This window comes from Elaeis guineensis, chromosome 6 (genome assembly GCF_000442705.2).
Source record: "Elaeis guineensis isolate ETL-2024a chromosome 6, EG11, whole genome shotgun sequence".
NCBI lineage: Eukaryota > Viridiplantae > Streptophyta > Magnoliopsida > Arecales > Arecaceae > Elaeis > Elaeis guineensis.
In genome coordinates, this window is record NC_025998.2 from 6,079,311 (window position 1) to 6,100,496 (window position 21,186).

The 21,186-nt window shown below is 42.2% G+C and overlaps 2 protein-coding genes across 6 annotated transcripts; one reads left to right on the top strand and one right to left on the bottom strand.

Annotated features, from left to right (window-relative positions):
* The first annotated feature begins 2,637 nt into the window (after positions 1 to 2,637).
* On the top strand, positions 2,638 to 11,168 carry LOC105047512 (NADPH-dependent diflavin oxidoreductase 1). 5 transcript variants are annotated; one of them, XM_010926456.4, is made up of 13 exons: positions 2,638 to 3,107; positions 3,293 to 3,370; positions 3,439 to 3,543; positions 4,674 to 4,765; positions 5,072 to 5,256; positions 5,340 to 5,437; positions 6,821 to 6,895; positions 7,041 to 7,151; positions 7,503 to 7,637; positions 9,691 to 9,810; positions 10,008 to 10,230; positions 10,319 to 10,348; positions 10,497 to 10,837. In XM_010926456.4, exons 1-13 carry the CDS (start codon positions 2,964 to 2,966, stop codon positions 10,640 to 10,642), a joined length of 1,542 nt encoding a protein of 513 aa, XP_010924758.1. In that variant the 5' UTR covers positions 2,638 to 2,963; the 3' UTR covers positions 10,643 to 10,837. The 5 variants fall into 5 exon arrangements, with proteins under 5 accessions (XP_010924758.1, XP_010924757.1, XP_073115107.1 ...); XM_010926455.4 differs by having other exon boundaries at positions 10,319 to 11,168; XM_073259006.1 differs by lacking the exons at positions 2,638 to 3,107; positions 3,293 to 3,370; positions 3,439 to 3,543; ... (1 more) ...; positions 5,072 to 5,256; positions 5,340 to 5,437 and adding an exon at positions 5,993 to 6,312 and having other exon boundaries at positions 10,319 to 11,168.
* Positions 11,169 to 11,604: 436 nt separating this feature from the next.
* On the bottom strand, positions 11,605 to 13,119 carry LOC105047511 (methylenetetrahydrofolate reductase (NADH) 2). Its single transcript, XM_010926454.4, is given in 3 exon segments — positions 11,605 to 12,411; positions 12,515 to 12,868; positions 12,871 to 13,119. Coding segments are annotated over 3 exon segments (1,032 nt in total). The 5' UTR covers positions 13,004 to 13,119; the 3' UTR covers positions 11,605 to 11,866.
* Between the last annotated feature and the right edge of the window lie 8,067 nt (positions 13,120 to 21,186).

A 21,186-nucleotide genomic window follows, 5' to 3' on the forward strand; every position in this document is an offset into this window, starting at 1 on the left:
GCAATGCTATTCCCAAAAGCGAATGACTGCTGACTTAGTCAGAGAAGAAATCTCTACTACCAGCTCGAAAGGGAAGAATCCCAACCAAACCAGTCGATCGACTATCTCAAGTAGGACTAAGGGCTCTATCTATGGGTCTATCCTCATCTATCCTAGTCTTATCCTTGCCTTTTTTACTACTACTTGCCATTGATAATGGCAGAAGAAAAATTTAAAAAGAAACAGAAAAGTGAAAAGGAGGAAGACCTAACCTGAAAGCTAAGAAAGCCTAAGGGACCACAAAGACACAGGGAAGAAGAAGATGGCTCTGGAAGTTTCGACTTTCACTGGAACTCAACGATACTCTTGACACCCACAGATATTGCTTGGGCTCTCAGAGTTGCGGCAGAAGGTCCAAATAAGGGAAGAAAGCAACTTTATATACGGTCGAGATAAGCCCATTCGAATTAAGATTGTCCTAGATATTGACATGTGGCTACATCTGAACCGATCGTCGTTCGGACCTTTCAACGCATCTACTGCTGATTGAGACATGTGGGTACAATCCGCATGAATTGACAGGAGCCAACAATCGCTGGACATGTGGCAGCTCTCGATCAGCTGAAATCAAATTAAATCAGATCATTTCATCATCTGATCGACTGCAACATTAAATAACCATCTTCTCGAATTAATATCTCAATGATGATCGCACGATCATCAAAACGATAAAATGATTGAAGATCTTTCAATTTTCGAGGGGATCATTTATGCTTGCAGCCGAAACGACCGCAAAATCGAGGCTCAAAATGACATGTGGAGACTCCCTTCATCTAATATATCAAGCCACCTGAGACTTGGGAATGGGGGCAACTGTTGGGGCAATCGGACCTATTCCCTCTGATTCACGGTCGGCTATCCGAATATATGTCGGTATCCTATGGGGAACCGTCAAAATCGGACCGTTGAACAAGTTCTGGTTCAACTTTGATATCTAGAAGGCTCATCGTCCAACTTTCTATCTACGTCAAGGACACGGACATCCGACTATCAGTCGGTACACCAACAAATAGTCAATAATTTTCAATCGACTTTTCTGACGGATCTAAGTCAACTATAACGACTCGATCGACTTTATAATTGATGGTCAGTTGATATATTAGAGTCATCAATTGATGGTCAGTCGGTATCTTACAAGCACCGACATATAGTTGGTATGCCCACATCACGGACACATAGTCGATATATTAGAAATTACCAATACAAAGAGCGCGTAACGGCTACTTACCACAATTATTAGTGGACATTAACTGTCTACTCCACGATCATATAATATCGAGATAAGCGGGATTCCACGTACCAAACCGTTACAGATAGTTACATCCAAATTACTTATATAAAGGGGAGGTAAGAGAACAGCAAGGGTAAAATACTTCTAGGCTAGATTCTGTCAGATTCTATTCTAAAATATCTGTTGTTCATCATTTTCTACTGATTTAGACATTGGAGGGTCTCCATCGGATATAATTTTGGTTAGTGAACTTCTTTTGCAAATTGCTCTTCATCAAAGTCAAGTGCAATTGAGAATTGGCCGCAACATAAGGTATTTAAGGATTTTGTGTAACCATAGAAAAGAGATCTCTGTACAATAAAAACTCTATTTTATTTTCCTTATCTTATCTTTCTGCATTAATCTTTTCTTGTAGTTTTGTAGGAGTATGTGGTATTATGTAATTCAAAAATTTTTAAAGTTTCAAGGCAATCAAAACCAATTCTATCAACTTGGAATTTTCAATCCCACAATCATGTCATGCACAAAATCTTTGCGCCCCATCTTTGGACAGAGAATAAGGAGAATACTATTTCAGATCCAAGTCTGATCCATAGCTTGACCCATAGTAGGCCTGGCTCGATGCGGCTTGAGAAAGCTTGGGCCCACTTCTTGCTCTTAAGGGGTTGAGAAAGAGATCATGGCTGGGGCCCGGGGGATGCGCAGATCTGGGGTAAGGTTTAGTGCTAGGTGGGTCATGTCTGTACAGGCTTCGATTTACGTCTCAGGACAGATCTTTTCGATTTGGGCTTTAGACAATCTCGTGTGGGCCCAGACCTACTTCTAACTATACCTCTCGTGGTCTATAAAATTTTTGAGGACTTTATGTCTGGCAAATTTTTTGTTTATCGTGAATGGTGTAAAAAATTTGACGTAAAAGATATCATGTTATCTAATTAATTTATATAATTATTATTTTTTTAATATATTTTTAATATCTGTAATTCGATTTTTTTCATTTAAAAATTTTATATGGTAAATTTTTTTAATAAAATTATGACATCTTTCAAAAAATTATAATTTTTATTCATAAAATATCATAATATAATACTGGATGATAAAATATCATAATTTTTTTTAAAGATTAAAAGTATTTTCGTCATTCAAAATTTTTTTAAAAAAAATTTAGCCTACAGCTATTAAATTAAATATACGTTGAAAAATGATTGGACAAAAATATTTTTTTTATATTAATATATTTTAAATTATATTATGATATTTTAGATATAATTTTTTTGAAAAATAAAAATATTTTTATGATATAAAATTTTTAAATAAAAAAATAAATTATAGATATTAAATATAAGTTGAAAAGCGGTGAGGACCAATCGAACACCGCCGGTGCACAAAGAATTTCTCCTTCATGCTCAGGTCCGTGGAACTCGATCCCCTTCAGGAAGCTGCACCCGCACAGCACGATCCTCCCGCCGTCCGATCTTCCCAGCGACCTCACTATCGCTGTCCGCCTTCACCTCGGCGACATCTCCCGCAGTCTCCGTCCCCCGCCGCCTGATCCGGAGCCCCTCCCCCGCCATCTTCTAGGCTTCTATCTGGCCATTAGATTGATATCAAACGGCTGATACTACAAGCTGGCAGATAAAACCCTTTCCCTGTTCCTTCCCTTTCCCCTTTCCCTTCTCTAACGGCGAAGGCAATGGAAGAGAAGCCGAGCGGTCTTCTGGTGCTCTACGCGTCCCAGACTGGGAACGCCATGGATGCGGCGGAGCGCGTCGGGAGGGAGGCCGAGCGCGGCGGCTGCCCTTCCGTCACCGTCCTCTCCATGGACCGCTTCGACGCCGTTAGATTTCACTCTGCCCCCTCTTATCTTTTTATTTATCCGTTCAACTGAAATTAGAGATAAACTAACGATAGTTCCATTAGCAATTACAAAATCGAGTCAAAAATTTCGCCAAATTTCGATGCAATTAATATGGTTTTTTTTCTTTCCTTTTCTTTTTATTTTTTGGTTTCAAATGCTTGCAGAGTCGTTTACCGGATGAGAAGACGGTGATTTTTGTCGTGTCGACTACCGGTCAGGGTGATGCACCGGATTCCATGAAGGTTGATCTTCATTTATTCATTGTGAATTGTTTTCATTTCTTGGTCGTGACTTGATTTGCTTTTTCTAGGCGTTCTGGAGGTTTCTTTTGCAGAGAAATCTTAATAATAGGTGGTTGGAAGATCTTCACTACGCCGTTTTTGGACTGGGTGACTCCGGATACCAGAAATACAACGTAATTACAACTAATCTTTTTAACACATTATTGTTGGATTTTTGAAGCCCATCATTTTTAGTTGAATTATGAATCATTTGCTTCAGTTTTGCTCTACACAAACATGTGAGACATTCAGCTTGCTACTCAAACTGAATGATGAATATTTGCATGAATAGCCATGTAATATCATGCTTAACTACTCGGGCCAAGTCACTAATGCTATAAAACCTGGAAAGTGTGAACTTTGGGAATCCCTTGACTACTATGAAATGTTTGCAATATGGAAGAAACTGTTATTTTTGACTGTTAAGTCTTTCCTCTGTTACACTACCTTTATGTGAAAAATACCTCGACATAGTGCACTTCATGATTAGTGCATGCTCCATGTTGTCTCTTTGCCAATTTGTTAATGCAGCACAATCTGCATCATAATGTTATTGTTGCTGCCAGTCTTGTGGTTGTAGAAATCTCTTTTTTGAACAGGTTTTCCTTTTTAGTTTGTGTATATACATCATGATATATACAATTTCTTAACAATTATATCTTTTGACATCGAGCTGGTGATATATTTAGTTGACTTGTCAACATTGGATCAAGATGAACTTCTATTCTTTTGGAAGCACTGAAAAGACATGGCATATATTATTATTGTTTAATTTTTAAATGGAGAACTGTTATAGTTACAGAGGATTGGGTTATGAAGTGAATAAGGAATAAAGAAAGAACAAGGTGAGAAGAATAACACGAGTATAGAAAGGAGGATGTTCACTTACTGTTCTGTTTGTAACACTCTTATCGTGATTTTGTTCGTTTACAATGAAGAGACTGAGGGATTAATTAATGACCATCAAGACAGGATCATAATTTTCAGATTCCAGCTTCATACAAGAGCAAGCAAAGCTTGACCCTCTGCCAAAATATTTTTGAAATAATCTTAGTCTATATATTCAGTGCTACTGCATCCATTCTTGACATGGGTTTGTAGTAAAGCCATTCCAAATACCCTTTTTAACCAATTTATAACCTTGATCTTATGAAGTAGGCCTTATTCTTTATATGTTATGTCAGCAAAATACAGAATTGCTTGATTGTCTCTAAAATTTGTTAGATAAAGTTGTGATTTTTATTTTTTATTTTTTGGGCTGCAGTTTAGTGCAAAGAAGCTGGATAAAAGGCTTTCTGATCTTGGGGCAAAATCAATAATCAAAAAAGGTTTGGGAGATGATCAGCACCATTCAGGGTATATCTCTAGTTTACACTTGCTCATGGTGTATTTTATGCTGTTCTGCAGTGTGTTATTTCTGATATATGATTCATGTTCAATGTTCATTATTCAGTCTTCTTTTGATATTTTGTGAGTGCATCTCTATTGGATAAACATTTTTTTAATGGTATTATTGGTTTTTAGTTTTTTACTTTTTTTTTTTTCCTGCAAGACATCTGTATGTCAGTAAGTTTCATTGATTATTTCATCTGAGTTGGTCAACAACACTGTGGAATACTATATAACCTAGTCAAAATGACCCCTGGAATACATTCTCTATAGATATGAAGGTGCCTTTGACCCTTGGCTGTCATCTCTGTGGAACATGCTGAATCACATGAACCCAACCATCTTACCAAGAGTTTCAGATATTTCGAATTCTCATATGAAAACTTTGGACCATTCAAAATTTCAAGTTATATATCATAATGCTGATGAGGTAGAAGTACATGTGTCAACCATCTCAGGTATTTTCTTTCTAAAACTATAATTATTTTGGTTGTAGAATTAGTTGAAGAGTTTATCAAAATAGGACTCTTGTCTGTGTTAGATTTGAAGAGTACTGAGAAGATGATTGAGAGTACTCGTTCCATGTCTCCAGCATTGTGCTTCTGTGATGATAATAAGCCACATCACTTCTTGCGGATGGTATGAATTAACTGCTTGATCAATTTTTTTCTTTAATATGGATGCAGTTTATTTTTATCTAATATTAAATAATATCTTCTATTACTCGTAGACATAAACTCAAAGTAACAGATTTAGCTATAGCAGATCCTTTTCCCTCCATGATATGCTATCAAACTATGTATGCTCTTTCTTGAAAGATATCAAACCATAGACAGAAGTTCATAATCATCCAGCCTTATCTCAACTTTATGATTTTTTTTTAATTAATAAATAAACCAAACTTTGTGAATTAGTCACATCATGCCGTTGCTATGGTCTATTTTGTCTGTTTTGGATCCTTTATTACAACTTCTATTCAAGTTGCTGTAATAGTATTCCTCTCTGTTGGCCTTTCAACACAAATCTGAGACTTGCGCCTTGCTGATGTCTCTTAGATCATTGTTGCACATGCTTTGATCCAAGAGGATCACTCGAAACACCATGGATCAAGTGGACCTGCCTGGATATGTTTGGAGTGCATTTGGTTGCATGATTAGGCATATGCAAATTTTTGGTAGCTGTTTAGAACCTTGAGCTGGCATATTCCCCAGTATATGATGTTCAGATGAGGTGTTCCAAGAGTCAGCCTATGGGCCCAGTGAGCACTACTTAGTTCTCTTGAGCTTCAGTTTCAACATTATTTGAGTTAATCTGCTGCTGTGATTGTGTTCAAACCACACTTCCTAGATAGTGTTTGGCAGGCTGTATCTTTTCATTCATTCATGAAGTCTGAGATGTTGCAACATGCAGACCTGATGCAGACATCATGCTGATTGAGCCATTCCCTAGAATCTGTGCGACTTAGAACATATGTGAAGCAAAGTTGATGTGGAATATTTTGCATCATTGAAATGGTAGGAATCTATCTGAATGGCTCACAAAAGTATTTTTGAACCGAGACATGATCAAAAAATTTACACTTTAGGAAAAATGTCTCAAGCTGTCTGCATTTATGCATGCATCTATGTATGCATATGCATAGGGTGCTCGATGCGTGTACGTAAAAGTTATATTACCAATAAGCATACATGCTGCTAATATAGAGAAGGAAGAAAGCACAAAATTGTGGGGGTAGGTGCTAGTTTTTCATATACTACATGATCATGCTTCTTTTTCTTTTTCTAAAAAAAAAAAGAAAAATACATGATTATACATTTGAAAGAACTTTTCTTAGTATTTTTTTTTTAAAAAAAAAGCTTATATCATTTCAGGGAGAGAAACTACAAATGGAATCCTATTGCCCCCTCCATTTGTGTATCTAGTATCATTGTTGCTTCTTAGTATGTATACCTTTATGATTGCTGTATCTATTATGCAAGTTCTATTGCTAATATATGGAAGTTCTTGTGAATAATTTGATAGATAACAAACCAACATTTGACCAAAGTGGACTATGGTAGAGATGTGCGTCATTTTGAATTTGAAGCTTTATCACCTGTAAGTTTACCTATACCATCCTGATTGAATTGCAACTGTGGTATACTATTATAAAATTCACCCTCCTATTCTCATTCTAGATCTAAGTTTTTCTTTATATATATTTATGGATAATTATAGATCTGGCTGTTGACACTTTTCTTAGGGTATGGACTATCAAGTTGGTGATGTTGTTGAGATTCTTCCAAGTCAAGATCCTATTGCTGTTGATGCATTCATTCAACATTGTAACCTGGACCAGGACTGTTACATCACAGTATGTGATTTTTTTTTCCTTCAGTCACTTAAAATTTTCATATTGCATTGGGTGTATTTCACAATCACAGGTTCATATTACATGCTAGACATTTCTATCCCTCAGGAAAGAGTAAAGTTTGTTAGATCTCACAACATCAGCATCCAACTTGCAGTAATATTTGTTCTCTTGTCTGTTAAGTATCTTATTGTTCAAGTTTATAGTCTGATATTGTGACTTGTGTCTCATCGTCTCAGTTTGTTGTCTCTATGATAAGAATATAAGGATATAAATTGAATGATTACCATTTTTTTAAACTTTTTATGCATTCATGGTAATGTGTAGAAGATTAACAACATGTTGATCTTTCAGGTCCAGCCCAGAGATAATGAGAAACAATCTATTGATTCCCATGTGAAAAGCCTGATGCATCCTGTCAAATTAAAAGATTTTGTGGCACTGACAATGGATGTCGCATCAGCTTCCCCTCGACGGTATTTCTTTGAGGCAAGATAGTTGCATGTTACGTATGTACATCTTATTTTGAAAACTGCAGTCGACTCCAATACATGCAGCTCTTCATCTGAAATGCATAAAAATTGTCTTTTCTTGTCCATTTGTTAGTCTTTATTCAAGAAACACCAAACTGTCTAAATAAAAGTCAAGAAAACATTGCAGGAAAAGAAATATTTTGCACAAATTTTATATCACCATCCAATATTATTTCAAATAGTTACTAAAAAGTTTTTGCTAAAGAAGCCTTAGTTTATTTGCTGATGTCGTGCTAAGTTTATTAGAACTTTGCGAATCAAATTGGCAAGTAGCAAATTTGAAGTTGAAGAGAAAGAGGAAGGAATAAAGTTTATATTTTGACTAATTTCTTGTTTATTGCATGGAGCGTCTTATGGACTACTTGACTATCAAATTCTATATAAGACTGGTCCTAGGTTTGCTTAAGATTAAGTTCTGCATAAATTAGACCTCAAAACATAGTTAGGATTTAAGATTGCGGATATGAGCATGGATTATGGATCTTAATTTGGACTCGATCCCGATCCATATTCTAATCAAATTCAGATATGGTTTTAGAATCAAATATGCTTCCAAATAAAAAAAAAATAAACATCAGGATTAGTTCCATCTTTAGGTTCTGATTTTTAATTATGATACTTATTTCAAATTAATTCTCCCTTCTTCCATCCATGTCTTCTTAGGTCATTCCCATTTTCCTAGCATTTGCCATTTTTCACACAGCTAACGATCATTGTTCAGGGTTGGCTTCTTGGGGATAGATTAAGGGGGTTTCCATCCCCATCTCACTTTGGCTTTCCTGTTGAACCTGTTCGTTGCAATTTGTAGGGTTTGTTCGATGGGTGGAGACAAAGGTGTCTCCTCACTTTGCTTCTCTACAATCGGCCTAGTTTCACAATGAGGTGGAATTTCAAATTCAAAATGCTTAGCTTGGGGTGGGGGGTGGGGGGGGGGGGCAAGCAAACTAACTGTGGACTCCAACTGGAGGAGGATTGGAGGTGGTGGCCTCAGGATATTTTATAGAGATGGAGAATCAGGAGGATTGAATTGAAAAATATGATGCTACTCACAGTCAAGTTTCACCAGGACTTATTAAATACATTACATAATCTTGCATTTTGAGAATCGGTTTACATCAGTTCAATCAGTTCATGTAAAAGAATGATGAATTTAGTTTCTTATGTTGCAATTGACAGATTTTGAGTGGGTGTCAGCTTTGACATTTGGTTAGCTTTATATGTGATTTCACAGGACTCCCCATAGCTTAGAAGCCTTAGGTTAACTGTACTATATTGCTCTTAGGTGCAGCTAATACCAGGCCCCAAATTGTATGCACACAGTGCGAAAAACATTATCTTCTAAGTACTGGAGAATCTTCCAAGTTACTTGTAGCCCAAGAGAATGTCAGTTCTAATAAACAATTCAAAGTTTTCTTGATTGTGCATGCACTCCTTTATGTAGATTTTTCAGTGTTGGTGCATATAGAGCACAATCTGTACCCTACCCCCTATATCTTCGAGGTTATGTATTACCCAGCATTGGTCAGTATTACAATGCAGCTTAGGAAGTGAGAAGTATATTGTGATGCAAAATGATGCATACTTGTGCATGTTTCTGAAGTCCATTCCTATTAAACCTGAACTTCAGTAAATTAAGTTATTAAAACTTGTTTTTCTAAGTAATCGATCTATTGTAGTTATTAAAACTTGTTCATGATTTTTATTGAAGTACCATTGCGGATCAGAGAGGAATCCATGGTTGCAAAACTATCATATTCATTATTATGACGGTTATTCCAAACAGATGTTAATAAATACCGAATTCTGAGCCTTATCCCAAATTGATGGAACAGGGCTTTTCTCCTTATCCCATGAGAGGCCAGAATGCAAGTAGAGTATTAACTATAAAATTAATCCTAACATTGCCTTAACATCTAATGGGCTCTTTTTTCATACTTGTCATAATTGTTTCAAACGACCCTGTTATATTTTATCAGTTAAAATTGCCATTAAATGTGTATGCATTTCAGGTCATGAGCTTTTATGCAACAGCAGAACATGAAAAGGAAAGGCTTCAATATTTTGCTTCTCCTGAAGGAAGGGATGATCTATATCAGTATAATCAGAAGGAACGAAGAACTGTTTTGGAGGTAAGCAACTTGTAATTTTAACCGTGCTTATTTTGATTCTACATAGCTGTCTGATTTCAAGGAGACAGTTCTGCTGTTTCTGTTGAAGAATTTAGTTAAGCATGAAGAGTGTGATATTACAATAAGGGGCTGTATATTGCTTTCACCGTTCTTCGTAGCTCATCAAATTCTCAGAAATGACTAGCCCTGTGTTGCAGGTACTAGAGGATTTTCCATCTGTGCAGATGCCATTTGAATGGTTGGTGCAGATGGTTCCTCCACTAAAAACCAGAGCGTTTTCCATCTCTTCATCTCCTTCAGCTCATCCGAACCAGGTACACTTAACTGTGAGCATTGTATCATGGATTACTCCTTTCAAGAGGAAGCGACATGGCCTCTGCTCGTCATGGCTAGCTGGACTTGATCCATTTGAAAGTAAAGGTACATCCTTAAAAATACCATATAGAAATTGCGATCACACGGAGGATTCTGAATGAATCGCTAACATTCTTTCACAAATTTCTAACAGGAGTCTATATTCCTGCTTGGATTCGTCGAGGTGCCCTTCCTCCCCCTCCTCCATCTCTTCCTCTCATTCTCATTGGACCTGGAACAGGTTGTGCACCCTTCCGTGCATTTGTGGAGGAAAGGGCACTGCAAAATGTGACTGTGTCAACATCTCCAGTCGTATTCTTCTTTGGTTGTAGGAATCAGGAAAATGATTTTCTATACAAGAATTTCTGGTTATCTCATGCACAAGATTATGGGGTGCTATCGAAGGAGAAGGGCGGAGGGTTCTTTGTTGCTTTCTCTAGAGATCAGCCCCAGAAGGTCTATGTGCAGCATAAGATGAAAGAAGAGAGAAAAAGGATATGGAGTTTGTTGAGTGCAGGAGCTGCCATATATATCGCAGGGTCTTCCATAAAAATGCCAGCTGATGTGACATCAACCCTGGAAGAGATCGTTTCAGAAGCTAGCGGGATTTCGAAGGAATCTGCTGCAAGATGGCTCAGACAACTAGAGAAGGCTGGTAGATTCTATATCGAGGCATGGTCATGATCGAGGATGCTAGTCAGGGAAAATTCAGACTACAGCTACGGAGCATCATGCATTACAAAGATTGTTTTCTTCTGTAGCTTACTGCCTTCTTTAACACAACATCGTGGAATAAAGCCACTGGCTCTTTGGTGAAAATGTCAAAGGAACGTGTTCTTGAATTGATAAGGGATCTGATGCCTTTCAAGTTTTTGTCGCAGAGGTAAAAGTTCTGTTACCACCAAAAATAAAGGTAAAGATCTGTCATACAAACCATCAGTGATGTTTTTCCACTAGCACCATGAATCTAAAGTTGCGTGAGAATATGTTATTCGGTGATTAAATCAATGCTCTTGTTGTACTCAGTATCACCTGTTTGATGGAACTCGGAGCTTTTTTTCCGATCCAACAGGATTTTTTTTCTTCAAAAGAACTTCTGAATTTTTAACATGAAGTTGCATAAGTGAGATCAGCTTGGATTCTAATTATATAATGCTATTTACCTCTCTGAAGTGTTATTTATTAATTAATAATATACCAGAGTTCAAACTTTTCCTATTTGGTTGTTAAAAGGAGACATCCCGCCACAATAGTCAGCACAATCAAAGAAGATGATTAACAGGGGAAACTGCATACCAAGAAAGAAAAATTAAGGCCTCTGATTTTAAGAATACGTATAGCAGATAGAACTGTCATGCACGTGTAAAAAGATAGCAGTAGGCATATGTTGTTCTTTCAATGCTAGAAGCAAAAATGCTTTGGTAGCACAGAAATCTCACGTTGCAATGCCATTGTTCCTCTCCGTAATATTAATTATCCACTTGATTGAAATCATCACATGTTTAATATATTTCTTCCATTGCCAACAGACAAATCTATAGTATTTGACCTGGTCAAACAATTGGAAACTAACCTACCACCGGCCGATCTTATCATAAAAAAACTATAATGTGAACTCTTAACAATAATTAGTCAACGACGCGTTTGAGATCTTCTGTATTGGCAATCCAAGATATTTGGGACCAACCTATGTATTGCGCATCTACTGCGACCCGTTCGCCGGCTTTTTTTCCAACTCCGCTTTTTCCCCGTTCTGGTTCTCTCCCAACGATTTCGGAACCGCCTTGCCACCCACCGCCACCAGCCCCAAATTCCTCAGCACCGTCAGCGCCGGCTCCTCCCGGTTCATCGTATAGAAGTGCAGCTCCCTTATCCCTTTCTCCAAGATTTTCCGGCACATATCCGTCGCCAGTTCCACCCCGTACGCCGCCAGCGCCGCCTCGTCCCCCTTCCTCGCCTCCACCGCCGCCCTCACCTCCGGTGGCACCTTCGTCTTGCACGTCTCCGTCATCCTCTGAAAATTCCGGTACGTCGCGATCGGAAGGATTCCAGGCACAATCGGGCAATCGATCCCGACCCGCCGGCAATCCCCCACGAATTTGAGAAAAATATCAACATCGAAGAAGAGCTGCGTCACGATCAAATCCGCCCCGGCTTCCACCTTCTTCTTGAGGTACTCCAAATCGCTCTCGTACCCCTCCACTGTCGCGACCTCGCTCCCATCCGGAATCTTGTCCGGGTGCGCCTCTGGAGATCGAGAGAGGGAGGGAGAGTTTGGGGATCATCGTTAGATCTGAGGGAATATCAAGAAATGGATGGCCGGTGATCGGAGATAGAGAAGGGAGCGAACCTGGGTACCCGGCGACGGCGATGCCGAAGTAGTCCCCGTGTTTGGATCGGATGTGCTCGACCAGATCGAGGGCGCAGGCGGGCCCGCCGGGGGCGGCCTCCTCGGCGGAGAGGGCGGCGTCGGCGGTGCCGAGGGGAGGATCGCCGCGGAGGGCCAGGACGTTCTGGACGCCGGCGGCACGGACGGCGGAGATGGCGTGGTCGATGCGGTCGAGGGGCATGCCGAGGCACGTGAGGTGCATAATGGTCTCGACGCCGACCTCGCGCTGCATCCGGCCGGCAAGGGCGAGTGTGGAGTCGGCGTCGCGGGGGCGCCACGTGATGTCGCAGAACGCCGCGCCGTGGGCGGCCATGTGGCAACCTTGGCCACGAAGGCGTCGGAGGCGCGTGCGCGGGCCTCCGCATCGCCAGAGAGCTTCGGTGTGAAGAACTCGAAGGAGAAGACGACGGGACCGTCATGGTCGCCGGCGATCTTATCGATTACCTTCATCGCTGGCGGAGGGAAGGAGGGAATGCGAGGCGAAGACTAGAAGCCTTTAGCTTTTGTTAACGACCACGATAGTGGGAGGATCGGCGGAGAGGAGAAGCACCCTGGGGCAATTTATAGGGAGGCGGGAATAATTAGCTTTAACTAATTTAGCCTTCGAATTGGAGTGGTTGGTGGAGGTCCGAGTTAGGTTAATTGCGCCACGACGAGGCGCCAGTTGGCTCCGAGAGAACCGGAGCAGTGGTGATATCATGGTACTTTGAGCGTGATACTTTGATGATGCGTTGAGGACAAAAAAACGTGGGAACACATCAAGCCACATTATTGCAACTGACAGCTCAACTTTTTCCTACGTGCTGCACATGTCGCTTCTATTGTATATAATGTTTGGGCGAAGACAAATGACATGTGGATTAGATATCGCACCCTAAAAATCCTCATCCACTACAAATAAGACGGGAGATTAATATTTTGGTTGGGGGAAAAGAATAAGAAAGAAATAAAAAAAAAATGAGAGAGAAAATTATTATTATTTTTGATTGAAAATTTTTTTATAAAAAAATAAAAAGAAATGAGAAAGAATAGAGAGAATATAAATCTCCTCAAATTCATAATTTTTTTCTCTTTCAAATCGTGCGGAATTGAAAGGAAAAGAATTGATAGTAAATAAATCTTTTATAATTTTTATCTTATTTTTCTAATGATAAATAATAAAATAAATATTATATTTTAATTCTAAAATTTATTTCATGCATCCCATCTAAGTCTCCTATCCTATTGAGACTCCTGCGGATGGAAAAAATCGATGAAAATAAAAAAAATAGAAAAATTAAAAAATAATTTTTTTGATTCATTTCTTGAGTTTGTTGGATTGCTTTCAAGAATATAATAGTAAAAGAATGTTATAATATTTTTTTTCTTTCTTCTTTGCTTTCAATCAAGAAAAGAAGAAATTACCTTCTTTTCTTTCTTTAAACTCTCAATCAAAAAGAAAGGGATATACTTACTTTCTTTTCTTTTCTTTCCTCTCTTTACTAATATTTTCTCTTTTTTTTTCTTTCTTCCCTAAACTCTCAACCAAAGCATAAAGGAGGAAAAAAGAAATATTATATTGTTAGATCATCCCATGCCTTATTATTAGATCATCCATCCAAAAAAATAATTAGTCCCTAGTTAGTTGAGATCTATGGATCGAGTTAGAAAGATAGATGATTTTTATTCATTGTTCGGTTCAAAAAATCGAAAATATGGATGAAAAGAAGAGAAGATTCATCTATTTTGACTCATCAATTTGTATCTTTCAAATTGGAAGGATATAAGAAAAGGATGAATGACATATATGAGAGGTGAGCTTCTACATTAACAAAATTATTCTTCATTAATTGTTTGGACAAAACTCTAGCATTTTTTTACTTTCTTTTATTAAAAGATAGTTTAGTACAAGTATCATATAAATATTATTCATCCTTCTTTTTATTGCTTCTGTTGGGGAATTCCCACCGACCGACTTACGGTCGAAGGGGCCGACCCCGACGGACGACCCCGACGGACGACTGGCCGACCCCGACGGCCGACCGACCGTCTCCGACTGGCCGACTGACCGTCTCCGACTGGCCGACCGACCGACTGACGGGCATATCGACCGATTGACGGTCGGAGCGCCCCGACTGAAAGCCGGGAGTGCCCGACTAACGGACGCTACTGACGGCTTTTCAATGGCCCAATCGCCGACTGGAGGTATGTCGGGCATATCCCTCCCGACCGACCAAACCCAGAGGCCGACTCACATGAAACTCGCCGACTGACGGAGGAACCCGACGCCACTCTGCTGGCCACCGACCAAGGGTCGGCCGTCTCCTCCCATCGCCGTACGGCCGCCAGACGTTGTCAGCTCTGACACGGACATGCGGCACAGTTACCTAGGGGCATTGTCCCGCCGAGAGCCGGGTCAACCCTGGTGATTAGACGGCTACACGGCGACATGACGTTTTCACGGCGGCTCTGACAGTCTACAGTGAGTTGACAGTTCCTCACTTGTCCGCGCCATTAATGACGGCGCCATACCGTGCTCCACTATATATACCGGGGAAGGCAACAGTGCAAGGGATTGATCCGCTCCGTCTCTCCCAAAAACGTAGGCTCGCTCCTCTCTCCCTCTCCCTCTCTCCTTCTCAGAGCTCTCTATCTGCATCTCACTGTTGCCCAGTCACCTCTCTGACTTGACCGTCGGAGGGTCCCCGCCGGAGCCGCCTCCGGTTAGTGCGGACTTCCTTTTGCAGGTGCACGCTTCCCGACGATCGGGCGACGAGGCGATTGGCCGCAACAGATTGGCGCGCCAGGTAGGGGACAGCATGACTAAGACAAGAGCTCAACGATCGAGAGTCACTGGGTCGGCCAGGCGCTCTTCCCGTCGGGAAGAGGCCTCCCCGCCCCCACCGGCGGCGGAGCCTAGCTCTCCGCGCCCTGCAGTGACCACGGAGGCCCAGATTGCGGCCATCGTACGGCAGATGACCGTACTGACCGATGCAGTCAAAAGCCTCCAGCAGCAACCGGTGGCCCGACCTATGCCTTCCAGGAGCAGCCGCCGACGGCCGCGCCGATCCCTGTCGCCTCCATGCGAGCACTCCCAACAGCGCTCCCACGGAGAGGAGGAGGGACGACCACGGCGCGACGACCGACGGTCCCAGCGGCCCTCTCCCTCCCCGTTGGAACGGGCAAGGAAGGAAAAGCGGCCGCACACACCGTCGGCTCTCTTTCAGAATCCTCCGGAGGCTCCACCCCTGGGGTCTCCCAGCATCGACGAGCGGACGACTACGAGCGACGGTTCGAGGAGATCGACTGCCGACTCGCCCAACTGCAGATGGACGGCCAGAAGTCTTCGAACGACGTCGACTTCCAGACCGCCCAACCTCTCTCCCGACTGGTCCTCGATGAGCCGATTCCCAGTCGGTTCAAGATGCCGCACGTGGAGCCCTACGACGGCTCCACCGACCCAGTCGACCACCTCGAGAGCTACAAAGCTCTCATGACGATTCAAGGGGCAACCGACGCTCTTTTCTGCATCGGCTTCCCCGCGACGCTCCGCAAGGCTGCCAGGGCTTGGTACTCCGGTCTTCGATCGGGCAGTATCCATTCCTTTGCGCAGCTCGAGCACTCGTTCGTGGCCCATTTCAGCACCAGCCGAAAGCCGCCGCGAACGTCGGATAGCCTTTTCTCCCTCAAGCAGGGGGAAAATGGGACGCTCCGACACTTCGTGGCGCGATTCAACGCGGCCACGCTCGAGGTCCGGGACCTCAACGAAGACATGGCTGTTTCAGCCATGAAGCGGGGCCTGAGGTCGTCCCGATTTACTTATTCTCTGGACAAGACCCTCCCCCGAACATATGCCGAGCTACTGAAGCGCGCATACAAGTATATGCGCGCGGACAAAGGAGCGTCCGACCGACGCTTTGCCGAGCCCAGAGGCCCGAAGGAAAGCGGAGGAAAGGTCGGGAACCCGTCGAACCAAGCAGGCTCCCGACAGATAGTCGGGTCTCGCCACCCCGACGAATCCAAAAGTCACCCTGACGATGGAGTCCGAGACTGACGCATCGCAGGTATGACTCCTACACTCCCCTCTCCACTCCTCGTGCGCAGATCCTGATAGAGATCGAAGGAGCGGAGAATCTACGACGGCCTCAGCCTCTGAAGGCAAAAGGCTCCGACCAACATGGCCGATCGTCGATCGCCGAATCAACGGCTCGATCATCGATCGCCGAAATCGACGGCCTCGGCCTCTGAAGGCAAAAGGCTCCGACCAACATGGCCGATCGTCGATCGCCGAATCAACGGCTCGATCATCGATCGCCGAAATCGACGGCCTCGGCCTCTGAAGGCAAAAGGCTCCGACCAACATGGCCGATCGTCGATCGCCGAATCAACGGCTCGATCATCGATCGCCGAAACCGACGGCCTCGACCTCTGAAGGCAAAAGGCTCCGACCAACATGGCCGATCGTCGATCGCCGAATCAACGGCTCGATCATCGATCGCCGAAACCGACGGCCTCGGCCTCTGAAGGCAAAAGGCTCCGACCAACATGGCCGATCGTCGATCGCCGAATCAACGACTCGATCATCAATCGCCGAAACCGACGGCCTCAGCCTCTGAAGGCAAAAGGTCCCGACCAACATGACTCGATCATCGATCGTCGAACCGACGGCCTCGGCCTCTGAAGGCAAAGGGCTTCGACTAATGCGGCTGGCTAACTTGCCGACTTAGCTTCGACTAAGAAGGGCAAAACGCCAAGACGACCGCAGTCGCATTCGCGACATACCGATCTGGTCACGATCGATCGAAGGATATTCGGCTTGCCACCGTTTATCATACATCCCGACGCATACGTCCGACCAAGGGCTGGACAATGGATATTCGACTTGCCATCGTTATCCTATCCGAATACGTCGGATGCTACTCGACAACAGATTCTGCGGAATGATCGTGTCGACGAGCAACGTTCGAGGTTGGTCGACCTCCGACCCGACGTGCATGCTCGACCTACAGTCGGGACGACCGATATTGGATCGTTCGTTGATGTGATCGCCAGAGTCGGGGTAAGAAAAGACGGAACACCACTCCTTTCGTCCGAAGCCGTCGCCCACGTGTTCACGCGAGCCAACACGACATCGGGCTCAGGAGTGGAGGGGGGCAACTGTTGGGGAATTCCCACCGACCGACTTACGGTCGAAGGGGCCGACCCCGACGGACGACCCCGACGGACGACCCGACGACGACTGGCCGACCCCGACGGCCGACCCTGACTGGCCGACCGACCGACGGCCGACCGACCGTCTCCGACTGGCCGACTGACCGTCTCCGACTGGCCGACCGACCGACTGACGGGCATATCGACCGATTGACGGTCGGAGCGCCCCGACTGAAAGCCGGGAGTGCCCGACTAACGGACGCTACTGACGGCTTTTCAATGGCCCAATCGCCGACTGGAGGTATGTCGGGCGTATCCCTCCGACCGACCAAACCCAGAGGCCGACTCACATGAAACTCGCCGACTGACGGAGGAACCCGACACCACTCTGCTGGCCACCGACCAAGGGTCGGCCGTCTCCTCCCATCGCCGTACGGCCGCCAGACGTTGTCAGCTCTGACACGGACATGCGGCACAGTTACCTAGGGGCATTGTCCCGCCGAGAGCCGGGTCAACCCTGGTGATTAGACGGCTACACGGCGACATGACGTTTTCACGGCGGCTCTGACAGTCTACAGTGAGTTGACAGTTCCTCACTTGTCCGCGCCATTAATGACGGCGCCATACCGTGCTCCACTATATATACCGGGGAAGGCAACAGTGCAAGGGATCGATCCGCCCGTCTCTCCCACTTGCGCAGGCTCGCTCCTCCCCCTCTCTCTCTCTCTCTCTCTTTCTCAGAGCTCTCTGTCTGCATTTCACTGTTGCCCAGTCACCTCTCTGACTTGACCGTTGGAGGGTCCCCGCCGGAGCCGCCTCCGGTCAGTGCGGACTTCCTTTTGCAGGTGCACGCTCCCCGGCGATCGGATGACGAGGCGATTGGCCGCAACAGCTTCTATACCAACAAAGATGAAATTATTCCTATCCATCATTTTATATTTCATCAAACATATAGAGAAATGGATAGATCCATCCATTTATCCTCTCTCCTATCCATCGTTCCTTCAATTCAACTATTCATACCAAATAGAGGATTAAAAATTGATGTATTATAAGAAAGATGTTAGGAGCCATTGCCCAATTTACCAATCCCATACGGACAACTAGACATTGATGAAGTGCATGCCGATATAAGCTTTGGGTATTTTACTTATATTCTATCTTTAGTTCATTGGTTGAATATTGGAATGACACGGAGATTCCAACTTTAATCTTACTTTAATACTTTATGGTGGTTGGAATAAGTAAGCAAGCAAGGGATCTTATTATGCTGGGTAGACTTTGTGGTAGGCATTGATACAAGAGTATATGGCTGCCTCAGTCCGAGTTGAAAAGAAGCTACTTTGGACCTAAACGACCTATTGGCCTTGATCTAGGTCGAGGTGAAATCACGGTTCCATCAAACTGAAATTCTTGGTGCCAATTATGCATAGTATTGCTATCAGATCCCCATGGCTCAAATAAGACGTCCGGATAACAACTCAATTGCATATGGTAGGCTAAGCGTGATCTCCATTGTTATAGCTGTCACTGACTATGAGAGCAGCTACTAGCCTCTTTCCATAATACGAGGGGAGTCGCAAGCCCCCAAGCCCCTTTCATTTTTTTTTTTTTACTATTCTCTAATTTTTGATTAATTTAGACATCAAAGAATCTTCATCGGAAACAACTTCAACCATAAATTTTTATGGCAGGTTCGATATTTTCTGCCCATATCCCATAACTACAAGAATGACTCTCAGATCAACAGATTTTAAGATTAGTTCGGGGAGCAGCAGCAACATGCATCGTGGTGGGAGTGACCTCACCAAATGAAGCCGCTGCACTGCATTGAAAAGCAGTGATAGAAATGGTACTTACGAAGAAAAGAAAATTGGAAGAGTGTGGGAGGACTGATGTGACTGGATCATAGCTAAATTATGGAATTTGATATTGCCGGGGTTGCTTTGGATTTGCATGCTTCACCCAATTAGGAATTGTGGGACAAAGTATGTTTACGAAAGAAGCCAAATTTTGTCAAAAACTGTTTTCTCAAAATTAATTGTAATTCTTGTTTGGGTAACCTTAAGAAAACAAGTTTCACCATGGCCTTTTTTCAATGGAATTAAATTCTCTATTTTTCTGAACGAGGATTTGAATAATCCATTCTGCTTTCCAGTTTTCACGAGCATCATGCCATGTGTTCGTGGGGAACCCATGGGCTGCCATATCCCATCGACCCGTCAGCCATATCCTGCGAAGTAAAAAGGGGGCTGCTGCCTGTGTTCGTTGGGGAACAAACCAATTGGACCTGGCCCATATCAAACAGACTTGGCAGCCCATACCCTGCAAATTAAAAAAAAGGAGCTGCTGGTCTTCGTTATTAGATATTCAGGCATGGCCATGTCTAGCCCCACTCCTGATTAAAAATATTTCAACTTTTAATTTGGAGTCGTAACAGGATCTCTCATGATAGTATATATTGACAGTTGCTAAACCCAGAGCTAACGCGAAGCCCACTTCTCGTCCCTGTGTTATACAAAAACAAAACATGATAGGTCTTTCTTAGAAAATTTAAAACATGCTACGCTTCTATGGAAAGAAGAGATTCAGACATTGCTGGACATTGGAAATAAGAAAAAGGAGAGATAACATGTGAGAGAAAATCTGATTTAGCAAGTAAGATAGAATTCAATAATTTTTTGAAAAAAATCTTATGTACTTAAACTTAGAAGGATAGAGAAAATAATCGAGGTATAAAATATTAAAAAAACTAATTATAAGTTAAAATATTTTCTTAAAAAAATTCAAATTAAAACTATTGATCATATTTTCTTATCTTTTGGAATTTAAATTTAGCTAAGTTATTTTATATTCAAAATATTCAGCAGCAATAATTATCTATAAATTAGAACAAAGTCCAACTAACAAGGACCAAGAGAAAGTCTGTGTGCGGTATAATAAAATTGATATGGAGCGCACCGTCCAATCATATTGGATCACGTAGTACACTTAATGATGGGACAGTTATTAATATCACACAATTTTTTTCCTTTAGTTTTCAGTAATAAAATGCCTTTCTCTATATAGAATAAAGAAAAATAATATTATTATTTTTGATACATTATATAACTTTTTGTAAATATATATGACATCTTGAATAATATATATGACTTTTATATCTTTATGATATTCTAAACAATATATATGACTTTTCTGATACTTTGTATGACTTTTTGTGAATATATATACATCCTAGATAATATATATAACTTCTTATAAATATATATCACATTTTGAATAACATATATGACTTTCTAATATCTTATATGATTTTCTATGAATATATATGATATTTTAATAATATATATAATTTTTTATAGATATATATAATATTTTAAATAATATATATGACTTTCTAATGTCTTATATGATTGTTATGAATATATATAACATCTTGAATAATATATATGGCTTCCTAATGTCTTATATGACTTCTGTCATATATCTGACATCCCGAATAA

Bases quoted from the DNA above. Each gene is read 5' to 3' on its own strand.
- LOC105047512 (XM_010926455.4), top strand. From the start codon at position 2,964: ATGGAAGAGAAGCCGAGCGGTCTTCTGGTGCTCTACGCGTCCCAGACT. The intron at 3,371-3,438 runs GTTGATCTTCAT...TGCTTTTTCTAG, and splicing joins ATGCACCGGATTCCATGAAG to GCGTTCTGGAGGTTTCTTTT. The intron at 6,896-7,040 runs GTAAGTTTACCT...CACTTTTCTTAG, and splicing joins AATTTGAAGCTTTATCACCT to GGTATGGACTATCAAGTTGG.